Source organism: Monodelphis domestica, chromosome 3 (assembly GCF_027887165.1).
Source record: "Monodelphis domestica isolate mMonDom1 chromosome 3, mMonDom1.pri, whole genome shotgun sequence".
Classification (NCBI taxonomy): Eukaryota; Metazoa; Chordata; class Mammalia; order Didelphimorphia; family Didelphidae; genus Monodelphis; species Monodelphis domestica.
The window spans coordinates 31121759-31142255 of record NC_077229.1 but is presented as its reverse complement, the minus strand read 5'-3'; the positions used below and the strand labels follow the sequence as shown (position 1 = coordinate 31142255).

The window sequence follows — 20497 nt, the reverse complement described above, 5'->3', positions numbered from 1 at the left end:
CATTCCCTGTTCTGGATCCCTCCCATCTCTGTAAAATGGGAAGGTTGAGCCAGAAAGATTTCTACAACCCTTCCCGCATCTTATATTCCATGTTTTAAATGCTTTCCCAGCTCTGACATTCCCTGTTCTAAGGTCCTTCCCAGCTCTGACATTCCCTGTTCTAAGGTCCTTCCCAGCTCTGACATTCCCTGTTCTAAGGTCCTTCCCAGCTCTGACATTCCCTGTTCTAAGGTCCTTCCCAGCTCTGACATTCCCTGTTCTAAGGTCCTTCCCAGCTCTGACATTCCCTGTTCTAAGGTCCTTTCCAGCTCTGACATTCCCTGTTCTAAGGTCCTTCCCAGCTCTGACATTCCCTGTTCTAAGGTCCTTCCCAGCTCTGACATTCCCTGTTCTAAGCCCCCTCCCAGCACTGACATTCCCTGTTCTAAGATCCATCCCATCTCTGACATTCCCTGTTCTAAGGTCCCTCCCAGCTCTGACATTCCCTATTCTGGATCCTTCCCATCTCTGACATTCCCTGTTCTGGATCCCTCCCATCTCTGACATTCCCTATTCTGGATCCCTCTCATCTCTGTAAAATGGGAAGGTTGAGCCAGAAAGATTTCTAAAACCCTTCCTGCATCTTATATTCCATGTTTTAAATGCTTTCTCAGCTCTGACATTCCCTGTTCTAAGGTCCTTCCCAGCACTGACATTCCCTGTTCTAAGCCCCCTCCCAGCACTGACATTTTGAGGATAGAGGTCACAACTCATCCATGCCTGGCCATCCTGGGCACCTTCTCTCCTGGTCCTCCCACCCCTTTGGCATGCTTGAATGTCATTTTTTAAACCCTTACCTTCTGTCTTAGACAATTATATATTTAAAGTATTACCACTCAAAGTAGAAATGACTTTTAATAGCTTTTATTTACAAAAGAGGTAGAAAGAGTGAAAGTAGAGAAATACAGAAAGGTAGAGAAGACATTTAGAGGGTTAAGTGATTTGCCCAACATCACACAGCTAAGAAATATATGAAGCTGGATTTGAATCCTAGACCTCCAGCCTCCAGGCCTGGCTTTCAATCCACTGAGCTACCTAGCTGTCCTCACATCAAGCCTTCTTTAATTTCTCTGACATTATACAGATGCCACTAGAACAGAAGGACAATCCACTGGTTATACCCATCCAAAAAATTTTCACCTTTAATTTAAATTTGGTATGTAATTGTTAATATATACTTCCAATAAAATACAAACTCTCTGGAAATAGAAAATGTTTAATTTTTATCTCAGTATCTCCAACACGTAGCACAGCATCCAGAATAGAGTAGGTATCTAATCATTGCTCTCTGGTTATATGATTATCCTTTATTTTTCCTATTTGATTAGCCCGTCTTTATTTTTTTCTGATCATATCATTCTGATAACTCCTTTACCAGAGATGTGCTGGAGCCAGCTCTGATGGTTAAGTTTTCAGTCTGAGCATTTACACCTAAGAAATCAACAATCAGCTACAAATCAGGACCTGATTTACTATTTTGTTGACTGTCTGGACTTCACAAAGTGTGAAAAATGCAGATCCAACTTAAAAGTGTAGATATACACTCCACCCACCACCACCTGAGCCTGGTTGTTAAATGTTTACTATCATACTCCTGTATTGCTCTGTGAACATTGCTTGAGTTCAGCAGGTAGTGGAAGGATCAGAGAATGAAATCAATCCTAGACTAGAGGCTAATTAATAACAACAACACAAATTATTCTATAATATTGATATTATTATAACTGCCATTTATATAGTGTTTTAAATTTTTTACATCTCTTATCTCAGTTGAGCTTCCCAACACTTCTGCCCTTTTTTGAGAGCCAAGCCAGAGGTCTCCCAAAGTGGAGGGTCCTTCTGACTAGGTGGAGTGGTCAGGTGAATAAGACATGAGAGACAACTGAGTGCTCAGACTCAGTGTTCTGCCATTGCATGGGGTTTGTTTTATTTTATAGCTTCAGTGAGTACATGCTTTTCTGGCACACAATCATTTTTCAACATACATGATCTTCTACAGCTAATTGGATATGTCACACATTAATAAATCAATTAATCAACATTCTGTGATCATTCACTATGTTGCTACAACAGAAAGGTTTGTGATGGAGATGAATGGCATGGATAAGGTAATCTGGAGGTTAGTTCCTCCTGACCTGTGGGATGACCAGCTAGGAGAATTATTGTTGCTTTTGATCAGCTTTCACAATCAATCACAACTACTTAGGAGATGGGTAACAAAACATTTAATAGCTAAGTATGGGGTTAGAAGATAATTTAAGACAGACCAAAATCAGGAATTTTTTCAATTTCCAAGTTACATTTTTCTTGTGTTTCATTAAGGCACGTTGGCAATGTCGCCTGGTTATTGTAAACATAGCGAACCAGTGAAGTGTGTCAATAACTTGTGTTTCAGAGGACTGATTGATTGTGGTGCTTGTGTGTTTGGCCAACAGTGGATGTGAGGCCTCTGAGTGTACCTTTGGTAAGAGGGGAAAGGGAGGGGTAATGAGTGATGATCTTTGGGTTTTATTTCTGTGTATGTAATCTTTTTAGGGTAATAATCTAGTAGGATTAAAGTGGGACATCTGTATTGACACTGCAAGCATGTTGCTCTCATCTATTTTTCCTGGGGCTAAGTAAAAATAATAATCATGGCAATTCCAATAATAAGGGGATGTTAATAAGGAAAGTCACTTAGAGGGGTTTCAGTGGGTGTTTCCATCCTTCCTGGGAGCTGCTTTGCAGTCCCCAGTTTCCGTGTGTGACTGTGGCAAACAGTTTGGTCTTTGATGGCTCCCAGCAGCCCTTTACACAGCTTCTCCTACATTTTTTTAAACCCTTACCTTCCATCTTGGAATCAATACTGTATATTAGTTCCAAGGCAGAAGAGTGGTAAGGGCTAGGCAATGGGGGTTAAGTGACTTGCCCAGGGTCACACAGCTGGGAAGTGTCTGAGGCCAGATTTCCCCTACATTTGTAATATCGCCACCTGTTCATAACTAACATGCATTTCTCCATTGCCCTTTGGGGAATCTTTTCCTTCTGTACTTCACAAGCCAGAATTTCCCATCAGTAGCAGCCATATGTCAATGGAAGAACTATTGGAATTAAGACGAGAGACTGGTTCTAGACAGATTTTGGGAATCATTAAAATGATGACATGATTTCCAAAGGCAACCCAGTCTGCTCTCTCTTCCTGTTCAATCCTGGACCCAATTTATTGTCCATATAAGGATGAAAACAAAAGACTTGGAGTAGATTTTCTGAGGTCACTGGCTTTAATATGAGGCATGCAAAGTCCTCGAAAGTCAATGGCTCTGCAGATACACTTTGTAAGACTTTGCATGCCCATATTAAAGTCAATATCCTCACAAGTTTTGTTCCCTGTCATTCTCTTTACATCCATTTGGAATGTCTGCCTGAGATATATACTGATGACTGAACTCAGGGGGAGCTTGGTGGTACAGTGAGTTCGAGTGCTGGACTCAGAGGAGACAGGAAGACCTGAGTTCAAATCCTGTCTGTTCTGTACTAGATGGACAATTGTGTCGAGGCACTCAAGCTTCCGCTGGCTCATCTGTAAAATGGGGATAATCATAACCCTTATCTCCCAGAGGACTTTCAAGAATCAAATGAAATAACATATTTAAAGCTCTTTGCAAACTTTAAAGTGCTTTACACACATTGTGGGATGGTCATTTATTTGTGTATCATAATCTAAACAATAGACCAGCATCCACTTTGTTTTTCTTGTGTGGATAATTAGACCAAAACTCCTTTGAATGATTATGAATCTTATGTAGAAGATGGTGCAATGTTCTGTCTTGATGCAATTAGCAGAGTGTCATGTGAAGACAGGAGTGCTTGGAGGACTTCTTCAAGTCTAGGTCATTCCTCCTTGACGTGGACTTTGTACTACCAGGGCAAATACCTTTGATGATCCTTTCCCCTCTGTTTTATGGCTGATTCAATTTTGATCAGAAGCATAGTAGAGAGAGAGCTGGCTTTGACACTAGAAAATTCAAGTCTTTAAAAAACAAACAAACACCATACTGTCTATTTTACAATCAATACTAAGTATTGATTCCAAGGCAGAAGAGTAGTAAGGACTAGGCAATGGGGGTTAAGTGACTTGCCCAGGGTCACACAGCTAGGCAGTATCTGAAGCCAGATTTGAACCCAGGTCCTCCCAACTCCAGATCTGACCCTTTATTCACTGCTACCTAGCCGCCTCTCTAGTTTTAAGTGTTACCCTGGCGTATGCTAGCTCTGGGACCCTGGGCAAATCAGTTAGCCTCTCCTTGTTCTAGGTAATTCTGTGAAACTCTAAACAGCAGGTGAAGAACCATTCCTAGTTCTTAGCCCATGCAAAAACAAGAGAGGGGTGTGTGCATGGATTTGGCCAGTGAAGTGTAGCTGACTGACCCTGCCTAGCCAACTCTCTTGGCATCCCTAGTTTCAGAGCTACGTAGAGGGAGCTTTGTCGACTGGGATTTCCTTAAACTAACGAATTACAAGTCAGGGCTCTGTTCTAGTCATGTTGACTTTGAGAACTGGACGGTCATTGAACAAAGTTAGTCCTTCTGTGCTATCTTTCTAGGAATGTTGTCCCTTTTTGCCATATGTAGACGAGATTCTATGCTGGGAAGAAAGTCTTCCATGCCAAGGCTCAAATGCCCCTTAATAGTCAGCAAGCAATAATCCCGGTGGGAGCCCGTGTTCACAACAGCTTCCATTCAGTTGTAGAAGGGCACACGTGGCCTGCCACAGAATGGCACCGTGGAAAGCCTGCCTGTTCCCCTCAAATACCCTCATTAAGGCTGCCCTCAGTACATGTGTAGGTTTTTCTCATAGACATTTTCTATGGGTAGGAAAGTAGCTGTAAATGGATTGCTTAAATAACAACAATTACAAATTCTCTTTCTTTTAGAGCATCGCCACATTTCTTCCCCGCCCCGGGAATAAATTTAGTGGGACCCATTTTACCCATGTCTTTGTTATTTTTTAAACCATTAAAAGTGCTTCACTTTGAAAAGGCTTGATCATTAGGGTAAGCTTTCTTATAATAGCAGGAGATTGAAATGAGAAGGTAACTCTCTGTTCCTTTAGTTCAGAGAAATAGCTTTCTATCAAGCTGCCTTCAGAAACAGGCTAACCTGCATGAGGGAGGCTAGGCGGTACAGTGGACAGAGCACCAGATGTAGAGTCAGAAAGACCTGTGCTCAAATCCAGTTTCAGAGATACTTATTAGCTGTGTGACCCTGGGCAAGTCACCTTACCTTGTTTGCCTCTGTTTCCTCATCTGTAAAATGAGCTGGAGAAGGAAATAATGGTAAACCACTCTAGTATCTTAGCTGTGTGACCCTGGACAAGTCACTTTACCTTGTTTGCCTCTGTTTCCTCATCTGTAAAATGAGCTGGAGAAGGAAATTGCAAGTCACTCCAGTATCTTAGCTGTGTGACCCTGGACAAGTCACTTTACCTTGTTTGTCTCTGTTTCCTCATCTGTAAAATGAGCTGGAAAAGAAAATTGCAAGTCACTCCAGTATCTTAGCTGTGTGACCCTGGACAAGTCACTTTACCTTGTTTGTCTCTGTTTCCTCATCTGTAAAATGAGCTGGAGAAGGAAATTGCAAGTCACTCCAGTATCTTAGCTGTGTGACCCTGGACAAGTCACTTTACCTTGTTTGCCTCTGTTTCCTCATCTGTAAAATGAGCTGGAGAAGGAAATTGCAAGTCACTCCAGTATCTTAGCTGTGTGACCCTGGACAAGTCGCTTTACTTTGTTTGCCTCTGTTTCCTCATCTGTAAAATGAGCTGGAGAAGGAAATTGCAAGTCACTCCAGTATCTTAGCTGGGTGACCCTGGACAAGTCACTTTACCTTGTTTGCCTCTGTTTCCTCATCTGTAAAATGAGCTGGAGAAGGAAATTGCAAGTCACTCCAGTATCTTAGCTGTGTGACCCTAGGCAAGTCACTTTACCTTGTTTGCCTCTGTTTCCTCATCTGTAAAATGAGCTGGAGAAGGAAATTGCAAGTCACTCCAGTATCTTAGCTGTGTGACCCCGGACAAGTCACTTTACCTTGTTTGCCTCTGTTTCCTCATCTGTAAAATGAGCTGGAAAAGAAAATTGCAAATCACTTCTTTGCCAAGAAGACCCTAAATGGGGTCATGAACAACCAGACGTGACTCAAATGTCTCAACAACAATAATCTCTATGAGGTAGTTTGCCAGAGTTTGCCATGAGACCGTGCCTGGACCTGCTTGATGTTTTGATTTAGATTGTTCTGCTTGGTCCCAGTGGGCAGAACCAGGAACAGAAGGAAGGAGAAGATAATTGAGGTCAGGGAAAAGCTTCCTAACGAGGCAGCAACGTGCATAGTAAATAGGGACAAGGAACACTAGACAGAGTCAGGAAAGATCCAGGTTCAAATCGGGCACCCTCTTGGGCAAGCACTTGCTGATACCTCTCTGTACCATGTGCCAAGCTCCCTGCCAGACAGTGGGGGAAGCAGAGACACGACGTCAGGCCCAGCCACCAAGGAGCTGAGTGTTGCGGAGGGTCAAGCTATCAGTCGAGGAATATTTATCAAGCACATATGATGGAACAGTGAAGGGAGTGGCGGATGTCAGTGCTGGCTAGAGGATCCCTTGTTGGGGGATGGAGGAGAACAGATGCTGCTCTGATCCTTGTTACCTCTGCAATCTTGGGAAACTCGTGTAGGTGATACACCCTCTGTGCCCTTCTTTGGGCAAACCATTGTGCTCTGTTCTGGGGGCCATTTTATTTTTTTTTTAAACCCTCACCTTAGAATCAATATTCTGTATTGGTTCCAAGACAGAAGAGAGGTAAGGGCTAGGCAATGGGGGTCAAGTGACTTGCCCAGGGTCACACAGCTGGGAAGTGTCTAAGGCCAGATTTGAACCCAGGATCTCCCATCTCTAGACCTGGCTCTCCATCCACTGAGCTACCCAGCTGACCCCTCGGTACCACATTAAAAAAAAAACAACCCTACCTTCTGTCTTAGAACCAGTACTAATGGGGGGGAGGGCAGGTAGGTAGCTCAGTGGCTACAGCGGCAGGCCTGAAAATAGGAGGTCTGACTGCTCTTCTGCCTTAGATTCAATATATAGTATTGATTCTCAGACAGAAGGTGAGGGTTAAAAAAAAAACAGTATGTAAAGGGCAGCTAATTGGTTCAATGGATAGAAAACTGGGTTTGGAATCATGAAGATTCATCTTCCTGAGTTCAAATCCAGCCTCACACATTTTCTAGCTTAACCCTGTTTGCTTCAGTTTTCTCATCTATAAAATGAGGAAATGGCAAAGCACTCCTCCAGGAACTTTGCCACAGAAACCCTAATTAGGGTCAGGAAGAGTCGAACATGACTGAAAATGACTGAACAACCACAATACGCACTAAGTGTGGTAGTCCCCCAAAACGAAGCAAAACAAAAAACTCTGAGTTTGAGGGCTTCTTTGAGAACCACAACTCATGTGGAAAAGAATGGTAAGAGCTAGGCAGCTGGGAGTAAGTGACTTGCCCAGGGTCACACAGCTAGGAAGGGTTTGAGTCCAAATTTGAACCCAGGACCTCCTATCTCCTGGTCTGACATTGTATCCATTGTACTACCTGGCTGCCTCATTTTAAGAAGGACCTTGTCAAACTGAAGGATGTTGAGATGAGAACATCTGGTATAGTGGTAGACTGGAGACTCCTGGTCTAGAAAGGATTGATTGTTCTTCAGAAATGGAAATTGTTAGCTTGGAGAAGTGATTTCATGAAGACATGATTGTTGTCTACTGTGAAGGACTGTCAGATGGAAGAGGGATGAGCCTTGTTCTTCTTGGCCCCAGAGGGCCAACCAAAGCACTGGGTGACATTGAAGGACAGATAATTCAGTCTTAATGTCATAAATGTCATAGGGGGCAGCTGGGTAACTCAGTGGATGGAGAGCCAGGCCTAGAGATGGGAGGTCCTGGGTTCAAATCTGGCCTCAGACACATCCTAGCTGTGTGACCCCAGGCAAGTCACTTAATTCCCATTGCCTAGCCATTACCACTCTTCTCCCTTGGAATCTTGGTAAAGATGAGGGTTTAAAAAAATAAATGTCATAAAAAAGTCTTCCTACATGGCTTTTCCAAAATGGACTAGACTGCCTTGGGAAGTGGCCCATTTTCCCTCCTTGGAGGTCTTAAAGCCAAGTCTGGATATTGGATACATGTGAGTGAGGACTCTTTTCCTGTGTAGGCTGGACTAGATGGCCAACTATCACCTTCTGAGATCCTGAGATTCTCTGGGCCTCAACTTGCCCCTGTATAAAATGGACCAAATGGAAAGGTTCTTAGCTTGTCTGTTCTGGACCCCTCTGAAAGTCTGGTGAAGCTTTTCAGAATAAGTATTTATATCTATATCTATTGATATGTATATATGTATGTATACATCCATCTATCTGTCTGTTTCTCTGTCTGTCCATCCGTCTGTCTGTCTGTCTGTTTATGTCTCTATCTATCTGTCTGTCTGTCTCTATCCATTCACCCATCTATCTGTCTCTCTGTCCATCCATCCGTCTATCTGTCTGTCTCTCTATGTCTATCTATATCTATCTGTCTGTCTGTCTCTCCATCTATCTGTCTCTCTGTCCATCCATCTATTTATCTGTCTCTATCTATGTCTATCTGTCTGTCTCTCTATCTATCTATCTATCTATCTATCTATCTATCTATCTATCTATCTGTCTGTCTGTCTGTCTGTCTACCTATCCATCCATCCATCTATCTGTCTCTCTGTCCATCCATCCATTTATCTGTCTCTATCTATGTCTATCTGTCTATCTATCTATCTATCTATCTATCTATCTGTCTGTCTGTCTGTCTGTCTGTCTACCTATCCATCCAGCCATCTATCTGTCTCTCTGTCCATCCATCCATCTATTTGTCTGTCTCTATCTATGTCTATCTATCTGTCTGTCTGTCTGTCTGTCTCTCTATGTCTGTTTATCTAGCTATGTGTCTGTCTGTCATTCTCTCTGTCTGTCTGTCTCTCTCTCTCTATCTACATCTGTCTGTCTACCTATCCATCCATCCATCTATCTGTCTCTCTGTCCATCCATCCATTTATCTGTCTCTCTCTATGTCTATCTGTCTATCTATCTATCTATCTATCTATCTATCTATCTATCCACCCATTCACCCATCTATCTATCTATCTATCTATCTATCTATCTATCTATCTATCTATCTATCTATCTATCTGTCTGTCTGTCTATCTATCTCTCTATCTCTCTATCTATTCATTCCTCTATCTATCTATCTATCTATCTATCTATCCATCCATCTATCTGTCTCTCTGTCCATCCATCCATTTATCTGTCTCTATCTATGTCTATCTGTCTATCTATCTATCTGTTTGTCTGTCTGTCTCTCTATGTCTGTTTATCTAGCTATGTGTCTGTCTGTCATTCTCTCTGTCTCTCTATCTACATCTGTCTCTCTATCTATCTATCTCTCCATCCATTCATCCATCTCTCCATTTCTCTATATCTATAATCTATAAAATATAATATATATCTATATCTATAATAGATAGATACCCTTACCTTCCATCTTAGTATCCATTCCAATACAGATAAGGACTAGGAAATGGGGATTAAGTGACTTATGCAGGATCACACAACTGGCATGTGTATGAGGCCAGATTTGAACCCACATCTTCCTGATGTGGGAGAAATGTACCCAAGTTTGAAGCAGGGTCTCACCCCAAGAATGGGAGACTCAAAATCCATTCAATCCAGAAGTAAGAAAAGAATTTTATTAGAAGTGTGGTTCTTGGTGGTAGACAAGCCCAATAGCTGGTGGAATAGTCTGGGGGCTAATCAGGTAGCCTTCGGGCCCACGGATAAGCCCAGGGGCTAGTAGAGTGGCCTCTTTGGAGCTCATAGTATGGGGTAGCAGCTCTACTATAGGGTGGCAGCTTCCTCCGAGGAGTGGAGCTGCCATACCCTGTGGACCAGGGTTGCCATATTTATTGGGGTCTGGTCAATTAGCATCTCCCTTTCCAAACTCAGGTGGAGGGATCTTTGGGGCTTGTCACCAAAGGGAACAAGGAGCACATGCAAGATTGGGGGCCTCAGGGCACAGTTCCATGTTCCTGCATTGTCTACCTTGTCATCATTTGTCAGGGAGAGGTCTTGCTGCCCTTCCAGAGTGGGAACATGGGAAGGGGATATGGTACAGTGGAGGACCACTATAGATAATTACTTATTTCTAAGAACAATAGAAGCAGTTAATAAAACAGAGAAGGTACAAAGCTGATGCCTGGCATAGAACGTTACGGGTTTAGTACACAGAGTGAAGAATCGAACAATCTGCAATCCAGACTGCTTGACTAATGCTGAAACTCCACATGTTGCAGTTGATGTTTAATCGGTGCTAACTAGTGAGCAATGCAGGATTTCAGAGTTTGAGAGTCCCGTCTATTACTGCCCACTGGCAGCCCACATCATTCCCATCTCCAAGGCTGGCTCTCTATCCATTGAACCACCTTGCTGCTCCTATAGTATTTCAATAGGATTGGTTTTCTTTGTGATTCTGTGGGTTTTATTTTGTGCACTTAAAAATGTTATTCCGTTGGGTGGCTCAGTGGATTGAGAGCCAGGCCCAGAGACAGAAGGTCCTGGGTTCAAATTTGACCTTAGACACTTCCTAGCTGTGTGACCCTGGGCAAGTCACTTAACCCCCATTGCCTAGTCCTTACCACTCTTTTGCCTTAGAACCAATATACAGTATTGACTCTAAGACAGAAGGTGAGGGTCTTTAAAAAAATTGTTATGCTGAGAGGCTGCTAGGAAGTACAGTGGAAAGAGAGCCAAACCTGGAGTCAAGAAGACCTGGGTTCAAATTTGAACTCATATACTTCTCAGCTGTGTGACCCTGGACAAGTCACTTAACCCCAGTTGCCTAGTCTTTACTGTTCTTCTGCCTTGAAACTAATACTTGATTCTAATATAGAAGGTAAGGATTTTTTTAAAGAAAGAATGGTCATTTTTTTTTTTAATTTAAAACCCTCACCTTCCATCTTGGAGTCAATACTGGGTATTGGTTCCAAGGCAGAAGAGTGGTAAGGGCTAGGCAATGGGGGTCAAGTGACTTGCCCAGGGTCACACAGCTAGGAAGTGTCTAAGGTCAAATTTGAACCCAGGACCTCCCATCTCTGGACCTGGCTCTCAATCTACTGAGCTACCCAGCTGCCCCCCATACAGGTCCCATTTTAGATGAAGAAGCCAAGGTACAAGCTAAATGAAATGACTCACTTCCATAACAAGGTCACAATCAGGTCCCAAACTCCCGACTCCCAATCAGCTACCCTATGTGTGTAGTAAAAAGTCATTGGAGTAAAAGTTGACTGTGTAGAAAAGGTCCTTTAATATACATATATTTTTTTGAATAACCAGAAAAGGGGGACAAGAGTGATGTAGGGGGTATTTATTAAACCCCCTACTATATGCCAGGCACTATGCTAAGCACCTTCCCTATATTACCTCGTGTAATCCTCACAACAGTCCTGGGAGATGATTGCTATTATTATCCCCATTTTACAGATGAGGAAACTGAGGCAAACAGAGGCTTGTTGCGAATTACATAGCTGGTAAATGTCTGAAGCTGGTTGAACTCAGGTCTTCCTGATTCCAGAGCTCAGCCTAGCTAGGGTAGTAGAAAGAATGACAGTGGCCAGCTCCAGGAATCTCTGCTCTGTGCCTGAAGGTCACTCTGGGCTTCCGTCTGAGGGTGACGAGTCCCCGGTCCCTGCCCTGCCCTAGTGTTCTGTAATAGTGTTCTCTGGGCCCCAGAAACCCCCCGTCGGGGTTCCAGAGTCAGGGCAGAGCCCTGAACACAAGGGCAGGCCAACGAGGGCTGACAGTGCGAGGAGATGTTTGGGAAACGAGCAGCCTAGACAGAGAGGACCATTTCTGGAGATGCTCTGAGTGGCACTTGGGGCGGATGGGGGCATCGTGCTGGCTCGGTGGGGAAAGGACGCGCTAAGAGACCTGAAGGCGGGGAGGAGAGGGGGATCGAGGTGGGGAACCCTCCCCCCTCTTCTTAAAGACCCCTCTGTCTCCTCTCCCAGCACCTAGAACAAGAGAAGCACGAGCTACGGAGGCGATTTGAGAACCGAGAAGGCGAGTGGGAAGGCCGAGTATCGGAGCTGGAGAGCGACGTGAGACAGCTGCAGGTCGAGCTAGAGAAGCAGCAGGTTCACCTTCGAGAAGCCGACAGAGAGAAGACAAGGGCCGTCCAGGAACTCTCCGAACAGAACCAAAGACTCTTGGACCAGCTCAGCAGGGTGAGTTACCGGTTAAGGAAGAAAGTGAATGCTGGGGAAAGTGTCTGGTTCTGAAGTTTATGCTGGGGGCTGAGGGGGCAGCTAAGTGGCTCAGTGGATAGAGAACTAGTCCTAGAGATGGGGGGTCCTGGGTTCAAATCTGACATCAGATACTTCCTAGCTGTGTGACCCTGGGCAAGTCACTTAACCCCCATTGCCTCCACTTACCCTTCTTCCACTTTGGAACCGATACAGAGTATTGATTCTGGGACGGAAGGTAAAAGTTGTAAAAAATGTTTCTGGTGGGAGAAAGTACATGCCTAGAATTGGTTGATTGCAGCTTCTGATGATACATTTTTTTGCAGATGATTTTTTGCCTTTTCATCCTGGAAAACTTTAAGGGAGTTGGCAGGTTCTTTCTCATTGAGATCTCCAAGCAAAGGCAAGGATGACCAACTTGTTAAATAAGGAGAAGAGGATTCCTTGATATACAGATTAGTATAGTTGGACTAGTGAGCCCTGGGCTCCCTTCCCACTCCTTGGGGGGTTCTATGAAGGCAGTATTGTTTAGCATAGAGAAAACTGGGCTGAATTTTCATTTCTGGCCCTCTTGGGTTTCCATTGCATGGTTGTGTCTGACTTTTCCAGACCCTGTGGACTGTGCCGTCCGTGGGGTTCTCTTGGCATGCATACTGGAGTAGTTTGCCATTTCCTTCTTCCCTGGATAAAGGCAAACAGACGTTTGCGTGCCCAGGGTCAACTAGTAAATGTCTGAGGCTGGATTTGAACTCAAGTCTTCCTGACTTGAGACCAAAAACTATCCATTGAGCCACCTATTTGTTGTTCATTCATTTCACTCATGTCCGACTCTTTTGTGATTCCATTTGGGGTTTTCTTGGCAAAGATACAAGAATTGTTTGCCATTTCCTTCTCCAGCTCATTTGACAGATAAGGCAACTGAGGAAACAGGGTAAATTAATTTGCCCCAAGTCATGTAGCTAGGAAACATCTGGGGCCAGATTTGAACTCAAATCTTCCAGATTCTAAATCTAGTACTCGATTCACTGTGCCACCCAGCCATCCCGTGTAAAGGGGACCTATAAATGTGTATATTTATATAATATACTTTAATATAGTAATTTAAAGGGATATATAAATGTGACTTTATACCAAGCAACTTCCCTGTAGTCATGCAGCTAGTAGATACTCTGTTCTTCCAATTCTTGGTTATTTATTCATGTTTCCATTATACCATTCTATTGCCTCTTCACTAGCTGAGCTGGGCATGGCCATCAGACCAAAGAGGAAGCCTAGGTCTCTCTTGGGTTATGTGAAGATGGGATTAACTCTCCCCTGCCCTTTTTAAATTTAATCACCAGAAGTGGTCCCTTGTGGTCCGCTTTCTAAAAATGGGCTGGGGAGAGTTAATCCCATCTTCACAGTTACCAGGTAGCTTCCTATTTTAACTCTTTATTCTTGCTAACTAGTTGCTAGATGCAGTTGCTTCTGAGTTCAGGGAGTGCCTGCTAAAGGAGTTTAAGTGAGGATGCCTTCTAAATTTCAGCACCTTGTAGCAAAGTCCCTTTTGCCTCACCCTAGTCATGGCTCTGTAAGTATATAAAGCAGGCTGTGTGCGTATCTCTATTTACCATTTGTTTTCACTTAATTTCTCTGTTCATCCTAAGATTAAGTAATTAGATCCTAATGTCTGGAGTCCCTTTCTGGCTCCAGCATCCTTAGATTTCTGCAAGTTGGTTGCAGAACTCCACTGGAGGAAATCTATTCCCCTTACGTTTTAAAAGATGCTGTTGTGGAATAAAGATAAGAAGGTGTCATTTGGCACAGATAATGGTCCCTAATGATGCTGCAGGTGGGGATTTCATGCTCTCATGATTTATAACTGTACAAAGACCCTCATTAGCAGCTTTACTTTATTTAGCAGCCTGGGGCAAGTAGCACAGAAGACCCGCTCCAGTCAACTCAGTTGTGTATGGGGAGAAAGATCTCGGACCTCGGGACATCCCACCCTGTGGGGGAAGGGATCAGCCCAAGGAGGACCCTGTTGAGGACTGGGCCTGGGAGGAGCTAACCTAGATCATCTGGTAGCTTCCTGCTTTGACTAATTATTTTTCCTAAATAGGCACTAAGCCCAATTGTTTCTAGCAGTTGATTGAAGTCTTCGTTGACCCCTCTTAATTCTGGTGATGTCCCTCCTTGAATAATGCATTTCCTATTTATGTAGAATTTGCTTTGCATATATCTGTTTGCATGTTGTCTCCCCCATTAGATTGTAAGCTCCTTGAGGGAAGGAGCTGTCTTTTGCCTCTTTTTTATAAAAGCACTTAGCACAGTGGAACATACGAGTCATTTAATAAATGTTTATTGATCAATTGCCCTCTAAATTTCAGGACCCTGAGACCGAGTCCCTTTTGACCCACCCTAGTTACAATGCTGTAGGTTGTGTATCTATATCTCCTTTTCATGATGGTCACATAATTTATTGATGGAATAATAATGTAAAATAAAATTAAGTATTACAACATGAAGTCCTTTTCCTCCATCCATCTCCCAAATCTATCCACACATTAGCAGGAAATGAAAAGAGGAAAAAGGAAGAGGGTTATAGATCTGGAAGCCTAGATCCTACTTTTAAAGGGGGGGAGGAGGGGGGAACACTGGCACCCAAGTCAGAGCACCTGAGTTCAAGTCCTACCTCCATTATTTATTGCATATGTATTACTTGTGTAATCTTGGGCAAGGGATTGGACTTCCCTAGGCTACTAGTTTCCTTTTTATGTAAAACAAGAAACAGATGGCCTTTGAGGTTTCTTCCTACATCCTATAGTCCTACATCCTGTGTGATCTCTTGCTTCACCTTCCTGGGCCTCGGTTTCTACCTTTGAATGATGAGGGGACTGGAGTTCATGTCCTCGGAGGACCCTGCTCTTTCCAGATCTGTAATTCCTAGATCCTAAAGAATCTCAGATGAGTGAAGCCCTGAAGATCTCAGACTTCACCTTCCTCTTCCCTAAAATGAGACACGATTTCATGTCTTTTGAGGTCCCTTTCAGCTTTAGAACTCAATCAGTCTAGAATTCCACAGAATCGGAAAACCCTCAGGAAAAAAGCTCCCTACCCATCCTTATTATGGTTCATTTACTTCCTTTTGACATGGTCAAAATCTTTTGTTTCTGGGGGCAGCTGAGTGGCTCAGTGGATTGAAAGCCAGGCCCAGAGATGGGAGGTCCTGGGTTCAAATTTGACCTCAGACACTTCCTAGCTGTATGACCTTGGGCAAGTCACTTGACCCCCATTGCCTAGCCCTTACTATTCTTCTGCCTTGGAACCAATACACAATATTGATTCTAAGATGGAAGGTGATGGTTTAAAAAAAAATAAAATGAGGATACCACCACCTTCCCAGAATACCTCTCTGAGCTAAGAAGAAAATCAAACAGTATCATATGTCTAAAGCCCTTTGTAAATGTAACGCACTAAATAAAAGTCAGCATAAGGGTGTGCCCCATCTAGACCAGCCAACTTTTTCTGAGGGTGTGCCCTGTTCAAACTTCAGCAAAGTTGAAGGTTGCAGGGAGTGACGAAATGTAATGGCAAGACATTTGGAGGTGCAGAAGAAGCATTTTGCATCTTGGGAAGGGTCTCAAGTGTGGTACAGTCCCATAAAGACAATTTACTTGGGGTAACTAGGTGCCAAAGTGGATAACATGCTGGGCTTGAAGTCAGGAAGACCTGGATTCAAATCCAGCCTCAGCCACCTACTAGTTATATGACCCTAGGCAAATTGCTTAACTCTGAAAAAAAAAAAGACAGCTTGCTTTAATGCACACACTGCCTCCAGATCCTTTCTCTTCCTCGCCCCTACCCTGTCATTTGCACAAGATCGGAACAGGAATCTGGAAATCGTAACTCATAGGTTGCCATAAGTAATGGCAGGGTCCTTCACTGATGGAACCCAGCTCTTAATCAGAAATAATGGTTGAGTAAGAGACCTCTTCTACCTTCTGCTTGAGCAGCGACAGACAGACAGACAGAGAGAACAGGAGAGAGAGAGAGACAGTAAGACAGAGAAAGAGAGAGGGAGTGACAGAAAGAGCTTAGAACCTAGTGTGTTAGTGCTGGAAGAGACCTTAAAATGTAGAATAAGAGAGGGAGGGAGAGAGAGACAGAGACAGAGAGACAGAGACAGAGACAGAGGGGGGAAGAGAAGGGGAGAGAGAAAGGGAGCAGGAGAAAGAGAGAGGAAAAGAGGGAGGGAGGGAGAGAGAGACAGAGAAGAAGAGACAGAGAGAGGGAGAGAAGAGAAGGGGAGAAAGAGAGAGAAAGGGAGAGGGGGGAGAGAGACAGAGAAAGAGAGTGGGAGTGACAGAAAGAGCTTTGAACCTAGTGTGTTAGTGCTGGAAGAGATCTTAAAATGTAGAACAAGAGAGGGGGAGAGAGAGAGAGGAGGAGAGAGAGAGAGGAGAGAGAGAGAGAGAGAGAGAGAGAGAGAGAGAGAGAGAGAGAGAGAGAGAGAGAGAGAGAGGGAGGGGGGGAGAGAGACAGAGAGAGACAGAGACAGAGAAAGAGAGTGGTTGTGACAGAAAGAGCTTTGAACCTAGTGTGTTAGTGCTGGAGAAGAGACCTTAAAATGTAGAATAAGAGAGGGAGAGAGAGAGAGAGAGAGAGAGAGAGAGAGAGAGAGAGAGAGAGAGAGAGAGAGAGAGAGAGAGAGAGAGAGAGAGAGAGAGGAAGGAGACAGAGAGAGACAGAGAGACAGAGACAAAGAAACAGAGAGAGACAGAGAGAAAGAGGTAGAGAGAGAGACGGGGGGGGGGGGGGGGGGTATGTTCAAGCTAAAGGTCTCCCCCTTTCTGAAAGAGAAGAATAGCAATCAAGCAATCAAGCCAATTGTAGCCCCTTGGGGAAATGAGCATGCTAACACCCAGCCAAGCCAGAGGTTCAATGGAAGTGGTAGGGATTAGAGTTGTCCACTGACTTCAGCAGATCGATGTTGCTCTGCCTTGAATAGAGGAAGCCCAGCAGGAAGTTGTGTCCCATAGGCAAGCAACCTACTCAGCCAAGCACAGCAGCTGCCATGCCCAGTGATAAGCCAGCCCAGAAACTGTGTAATCTCCTTGGCACAGTCTAGTGATGAGCCAGTCAGGCAGCTGAGAGATCTGCTTGGCCCAGTCCAAGCAGCCTTTTGGCCCTGTCCAGCCCCATGAGAAGCAGACTAAACTGCTGGACGAACTGAGACGCCAGTCCCTGTGTGAAGAGCCGCCCCCTCACCTCAGGGTACCTAACAATGCACTTTGGGAGGCCTCTCTGGGGAAAAAAAGACATCAAGTTCCTGATGTGCCAGTTCTGAGTTGCCTTGGCCAGTGCTGTTGTACTTTAAGTCTGTGTCTCCTCTCCCTCCCTCCCTCCCAGTCTGTGTGTATAGTTGCAGGAGATTATGCCACAAGTTTAGTAAGAAATCCTTTATCCCTACTCTTCTTATGTGGGATTTGAGTAAATAAATGTCTTTTCTAAAACCAAATTAAATCTACTGACTGTTACTGGGAAGCACACTAGTGGGGGCTTCTGGGCTACATACAGCATTAAGAGGTGAGCCAAGCAGAGCTTTACCCTCATGACCCAAGGTAGCAACTCCTCTTTGGAGAAGCCAGTCTGCCAGCACAAGCACGAGTGGGAGTTGGGCTAATGAGCCGAGAGGGCTGCTATCTCCGATATGATGGTTTTAAGAATCCCAAGAATTTATAAACAGGGAGGTCAAGCTTCAGGGTTCAAGTATTTTGGGAAATTTGTATGCAAAGTTGCTCTAAATTACAAGTTCAATTCCTCACTCTTCTCACTCTATTAATAACAAGTTTGTGCCAACTTTCCTGCCAGCTCTGTGTCAGGCACGTAAAGGCTCTAAGAGCACAAAGGTAGAAATTAAAGAGTTCCAGCTTTCGAGGAGCTTATATTCTACTTGGTAGGAGAGAGAACAAGCAGTAAATCTCAAATCAGTAAATACAAAGTATATGTAGGCCATAGAAAGCATTATGGTATAATAAATAACATGCTATTTAAATAATATTGAATTTATTATTTATTTAATAATATAGTATAAATAAAGCAATAATAATATAGCACAAATAATAAATAATTTGTTTATGTAGCATTATACCAAAAAATTTCAAGAGAGAGGGAGCACAAACAATGAGGGAGATCAGAAAAGGTCTTGGAAAGAAGGTACCTACATCTTTTAAAAAGCTGGTGGTGGGGGCAGATAGGTAGCATACAGGATAGAGAGCCAGGACCAGAGATGGGAGGTTCTGGGTTCCAATCTGTCTTCAGACACTTCCTAGCTGTGTGACCTTGGACAAGTCACTTAATCCCCATCACCTAGCCTTTGCCACTCTTGTGCCTTGGAACCAATACTAAGTGTCAATTCTGAGACAGAAGGTGAGGGATAAGAAGGAGGAAGGAGAAGAAGAAGAAAGGAAGAGGAGGAGAAGGAGGAGGAGAAGAAGAAGGAAGAAGGAGAAGAAGAAGAAAGGAAGAGGAGGAGGAGGAGAAGGAGGAGGAGGAGGAGAAGGAGGAGGAGGAGGAGAAGGAGGAGGAGGAGGAGAAGGAGAGGAGGAGGAGGAGGAGAAGGAGAAGAAGGAGAAGAAGAAGAAAGGAAGAGGAGGAGGAGAAGAAGGAGGAGGAGGAGGAGGAGGAGGAGGAGGAGGAGAAGGAGGAGGAGAAGAAGAAGGAAGAAGGAGAAGAAGAAGAAAGGAAGAGAAGGAGGAGGAGGAGGAGAAGGAGGAGGAGGAGAAGGAGAAGAAGGAGAAGAAGAAGAGAGGAGGAGGAGGAGGAGGAAGAGGAGGAGGAGGAAGAGGAGGAGAAGGAGAAGGAGAAGAAGAAGAAAGGAAGAGGAGAAGGAGGAGGAGGAGAAGGAGGAGGAGGAGGAGGAGAAGGAGAAGAAGGAGAAGAAGAAGAAAGGAAGAGGAGGAGGAGGAGGAGAAGGAGAAGAAGGAGAAGGAGAAGAAAGGAAGAGGAGGAGGAGGAGAAGGAGGAGGAGCAGAAGAAGGAGGAGGAGGAGGAGAAGAAGAAGGAAGAAGGAGAAGAAGAAGAAAGGAAGAGAAGGAGGAGAAGGAGGAGGAGGAGAAGAAGAAGAAAGAAGAAGAAGAAGAAGAAGAAGAAGAAGAAGAAGAAGAAGAAGAAGAAGAAGAAGAAGAAGAAGAAGAAGAAGAAGAAGAAGAAGAAGAAGAAGAAGAAGAAGAAGAAGAAGAAGAAGAAGAAGAAGAAGAAGAAGAAGAAGAAGAAGAAGGGAGGAGGAGGAGGAGGAGGAGGAGAAGCAGCTAGGAATTCTAAGAGGCGGGGATGGGGATAGAGAACATTCCGAGCAGGGAAAGCAGGTTATTCAAAAGCAGGGATGTAGGAGAAAGAATATTAGATGCCAGGAACAACCACCTAGCCAGTTTGACAGGAAGGGAGACTGTGAAGGGAGCAACAGGAAATGACTGGGCAGGTAGGGCAAAAGCAGGTGGTTGAGGAGTTTAGTGACTGGGCTGGAGATTTTATATTTGAGCGTAGATACATTAGGGAGCCACTGAAATTCCAGAGGATGACCTAGCAAAAAATGGCTGGTCTTGGTGTCAGGAGAGGCTCCAGTCTTCAACACTAACTATGTGTCTATAAAATGGAAATAATAAAACCTTTCAGTGACTCAGATTCTGTCTGTAAAATGAGAATAATAAAACCCATATGGTGGTTGTGATATAAAGTAATTGGAAGGAGAGAGTGTTCCCAACTTGGGGGGAATCATGGAAGGCTTCATGTAGGGGATGGCTCCAAGGTGTCCTTTGAAGAAAGACAGGGCAATGGACCACTGGCCTTGGAATCAGGACACTTCATCTTCCTGAATTCAGATCTTTCCACAGCCACTAACCAGGTGACCCTGGGTAAGTTACTTAGCTCTGCCTCAGTTTCCTCATCTGTAAATGAACTGGAGAAGAAAATGGCAGACTACTGCAGGATCTCTGCCAAGAAAATACCAAATGGGTCACAGTCAGAAACAACTGAAACAACTCAATAGTGTGAAGGTGAAGGGAGCATATGTTCCCTGTATCTGAAGACAGAGGATCTAGGTTTTGGCCCTAATTCTGGCCTTCGTTAAGGTG

The 20497-nt window shown here is 44.1% G+C and overlaps 1 protein-coding gene across 1 annotated transcript in view; it reads left to right on the top strand.

The window, feature by feature from the left end:
* Positions 1-20497, top strand: part of BICDL1 (BICD family like cargo adaptor 1) — a 157165-nt gene that overhangs the window by 15981 nt on the left and 120687 nt on the right. Inside the window, exon 2 of the mRNA XM_056820934.1 lies at positions 12150-12365. Within this exon, the coding sequence (XP_056676912.1) occupies positions 12150-12365 (216 nt within the window). The remainder of the gene's footprint in view (positions 1-12149; positions 12366-20497) is intronic.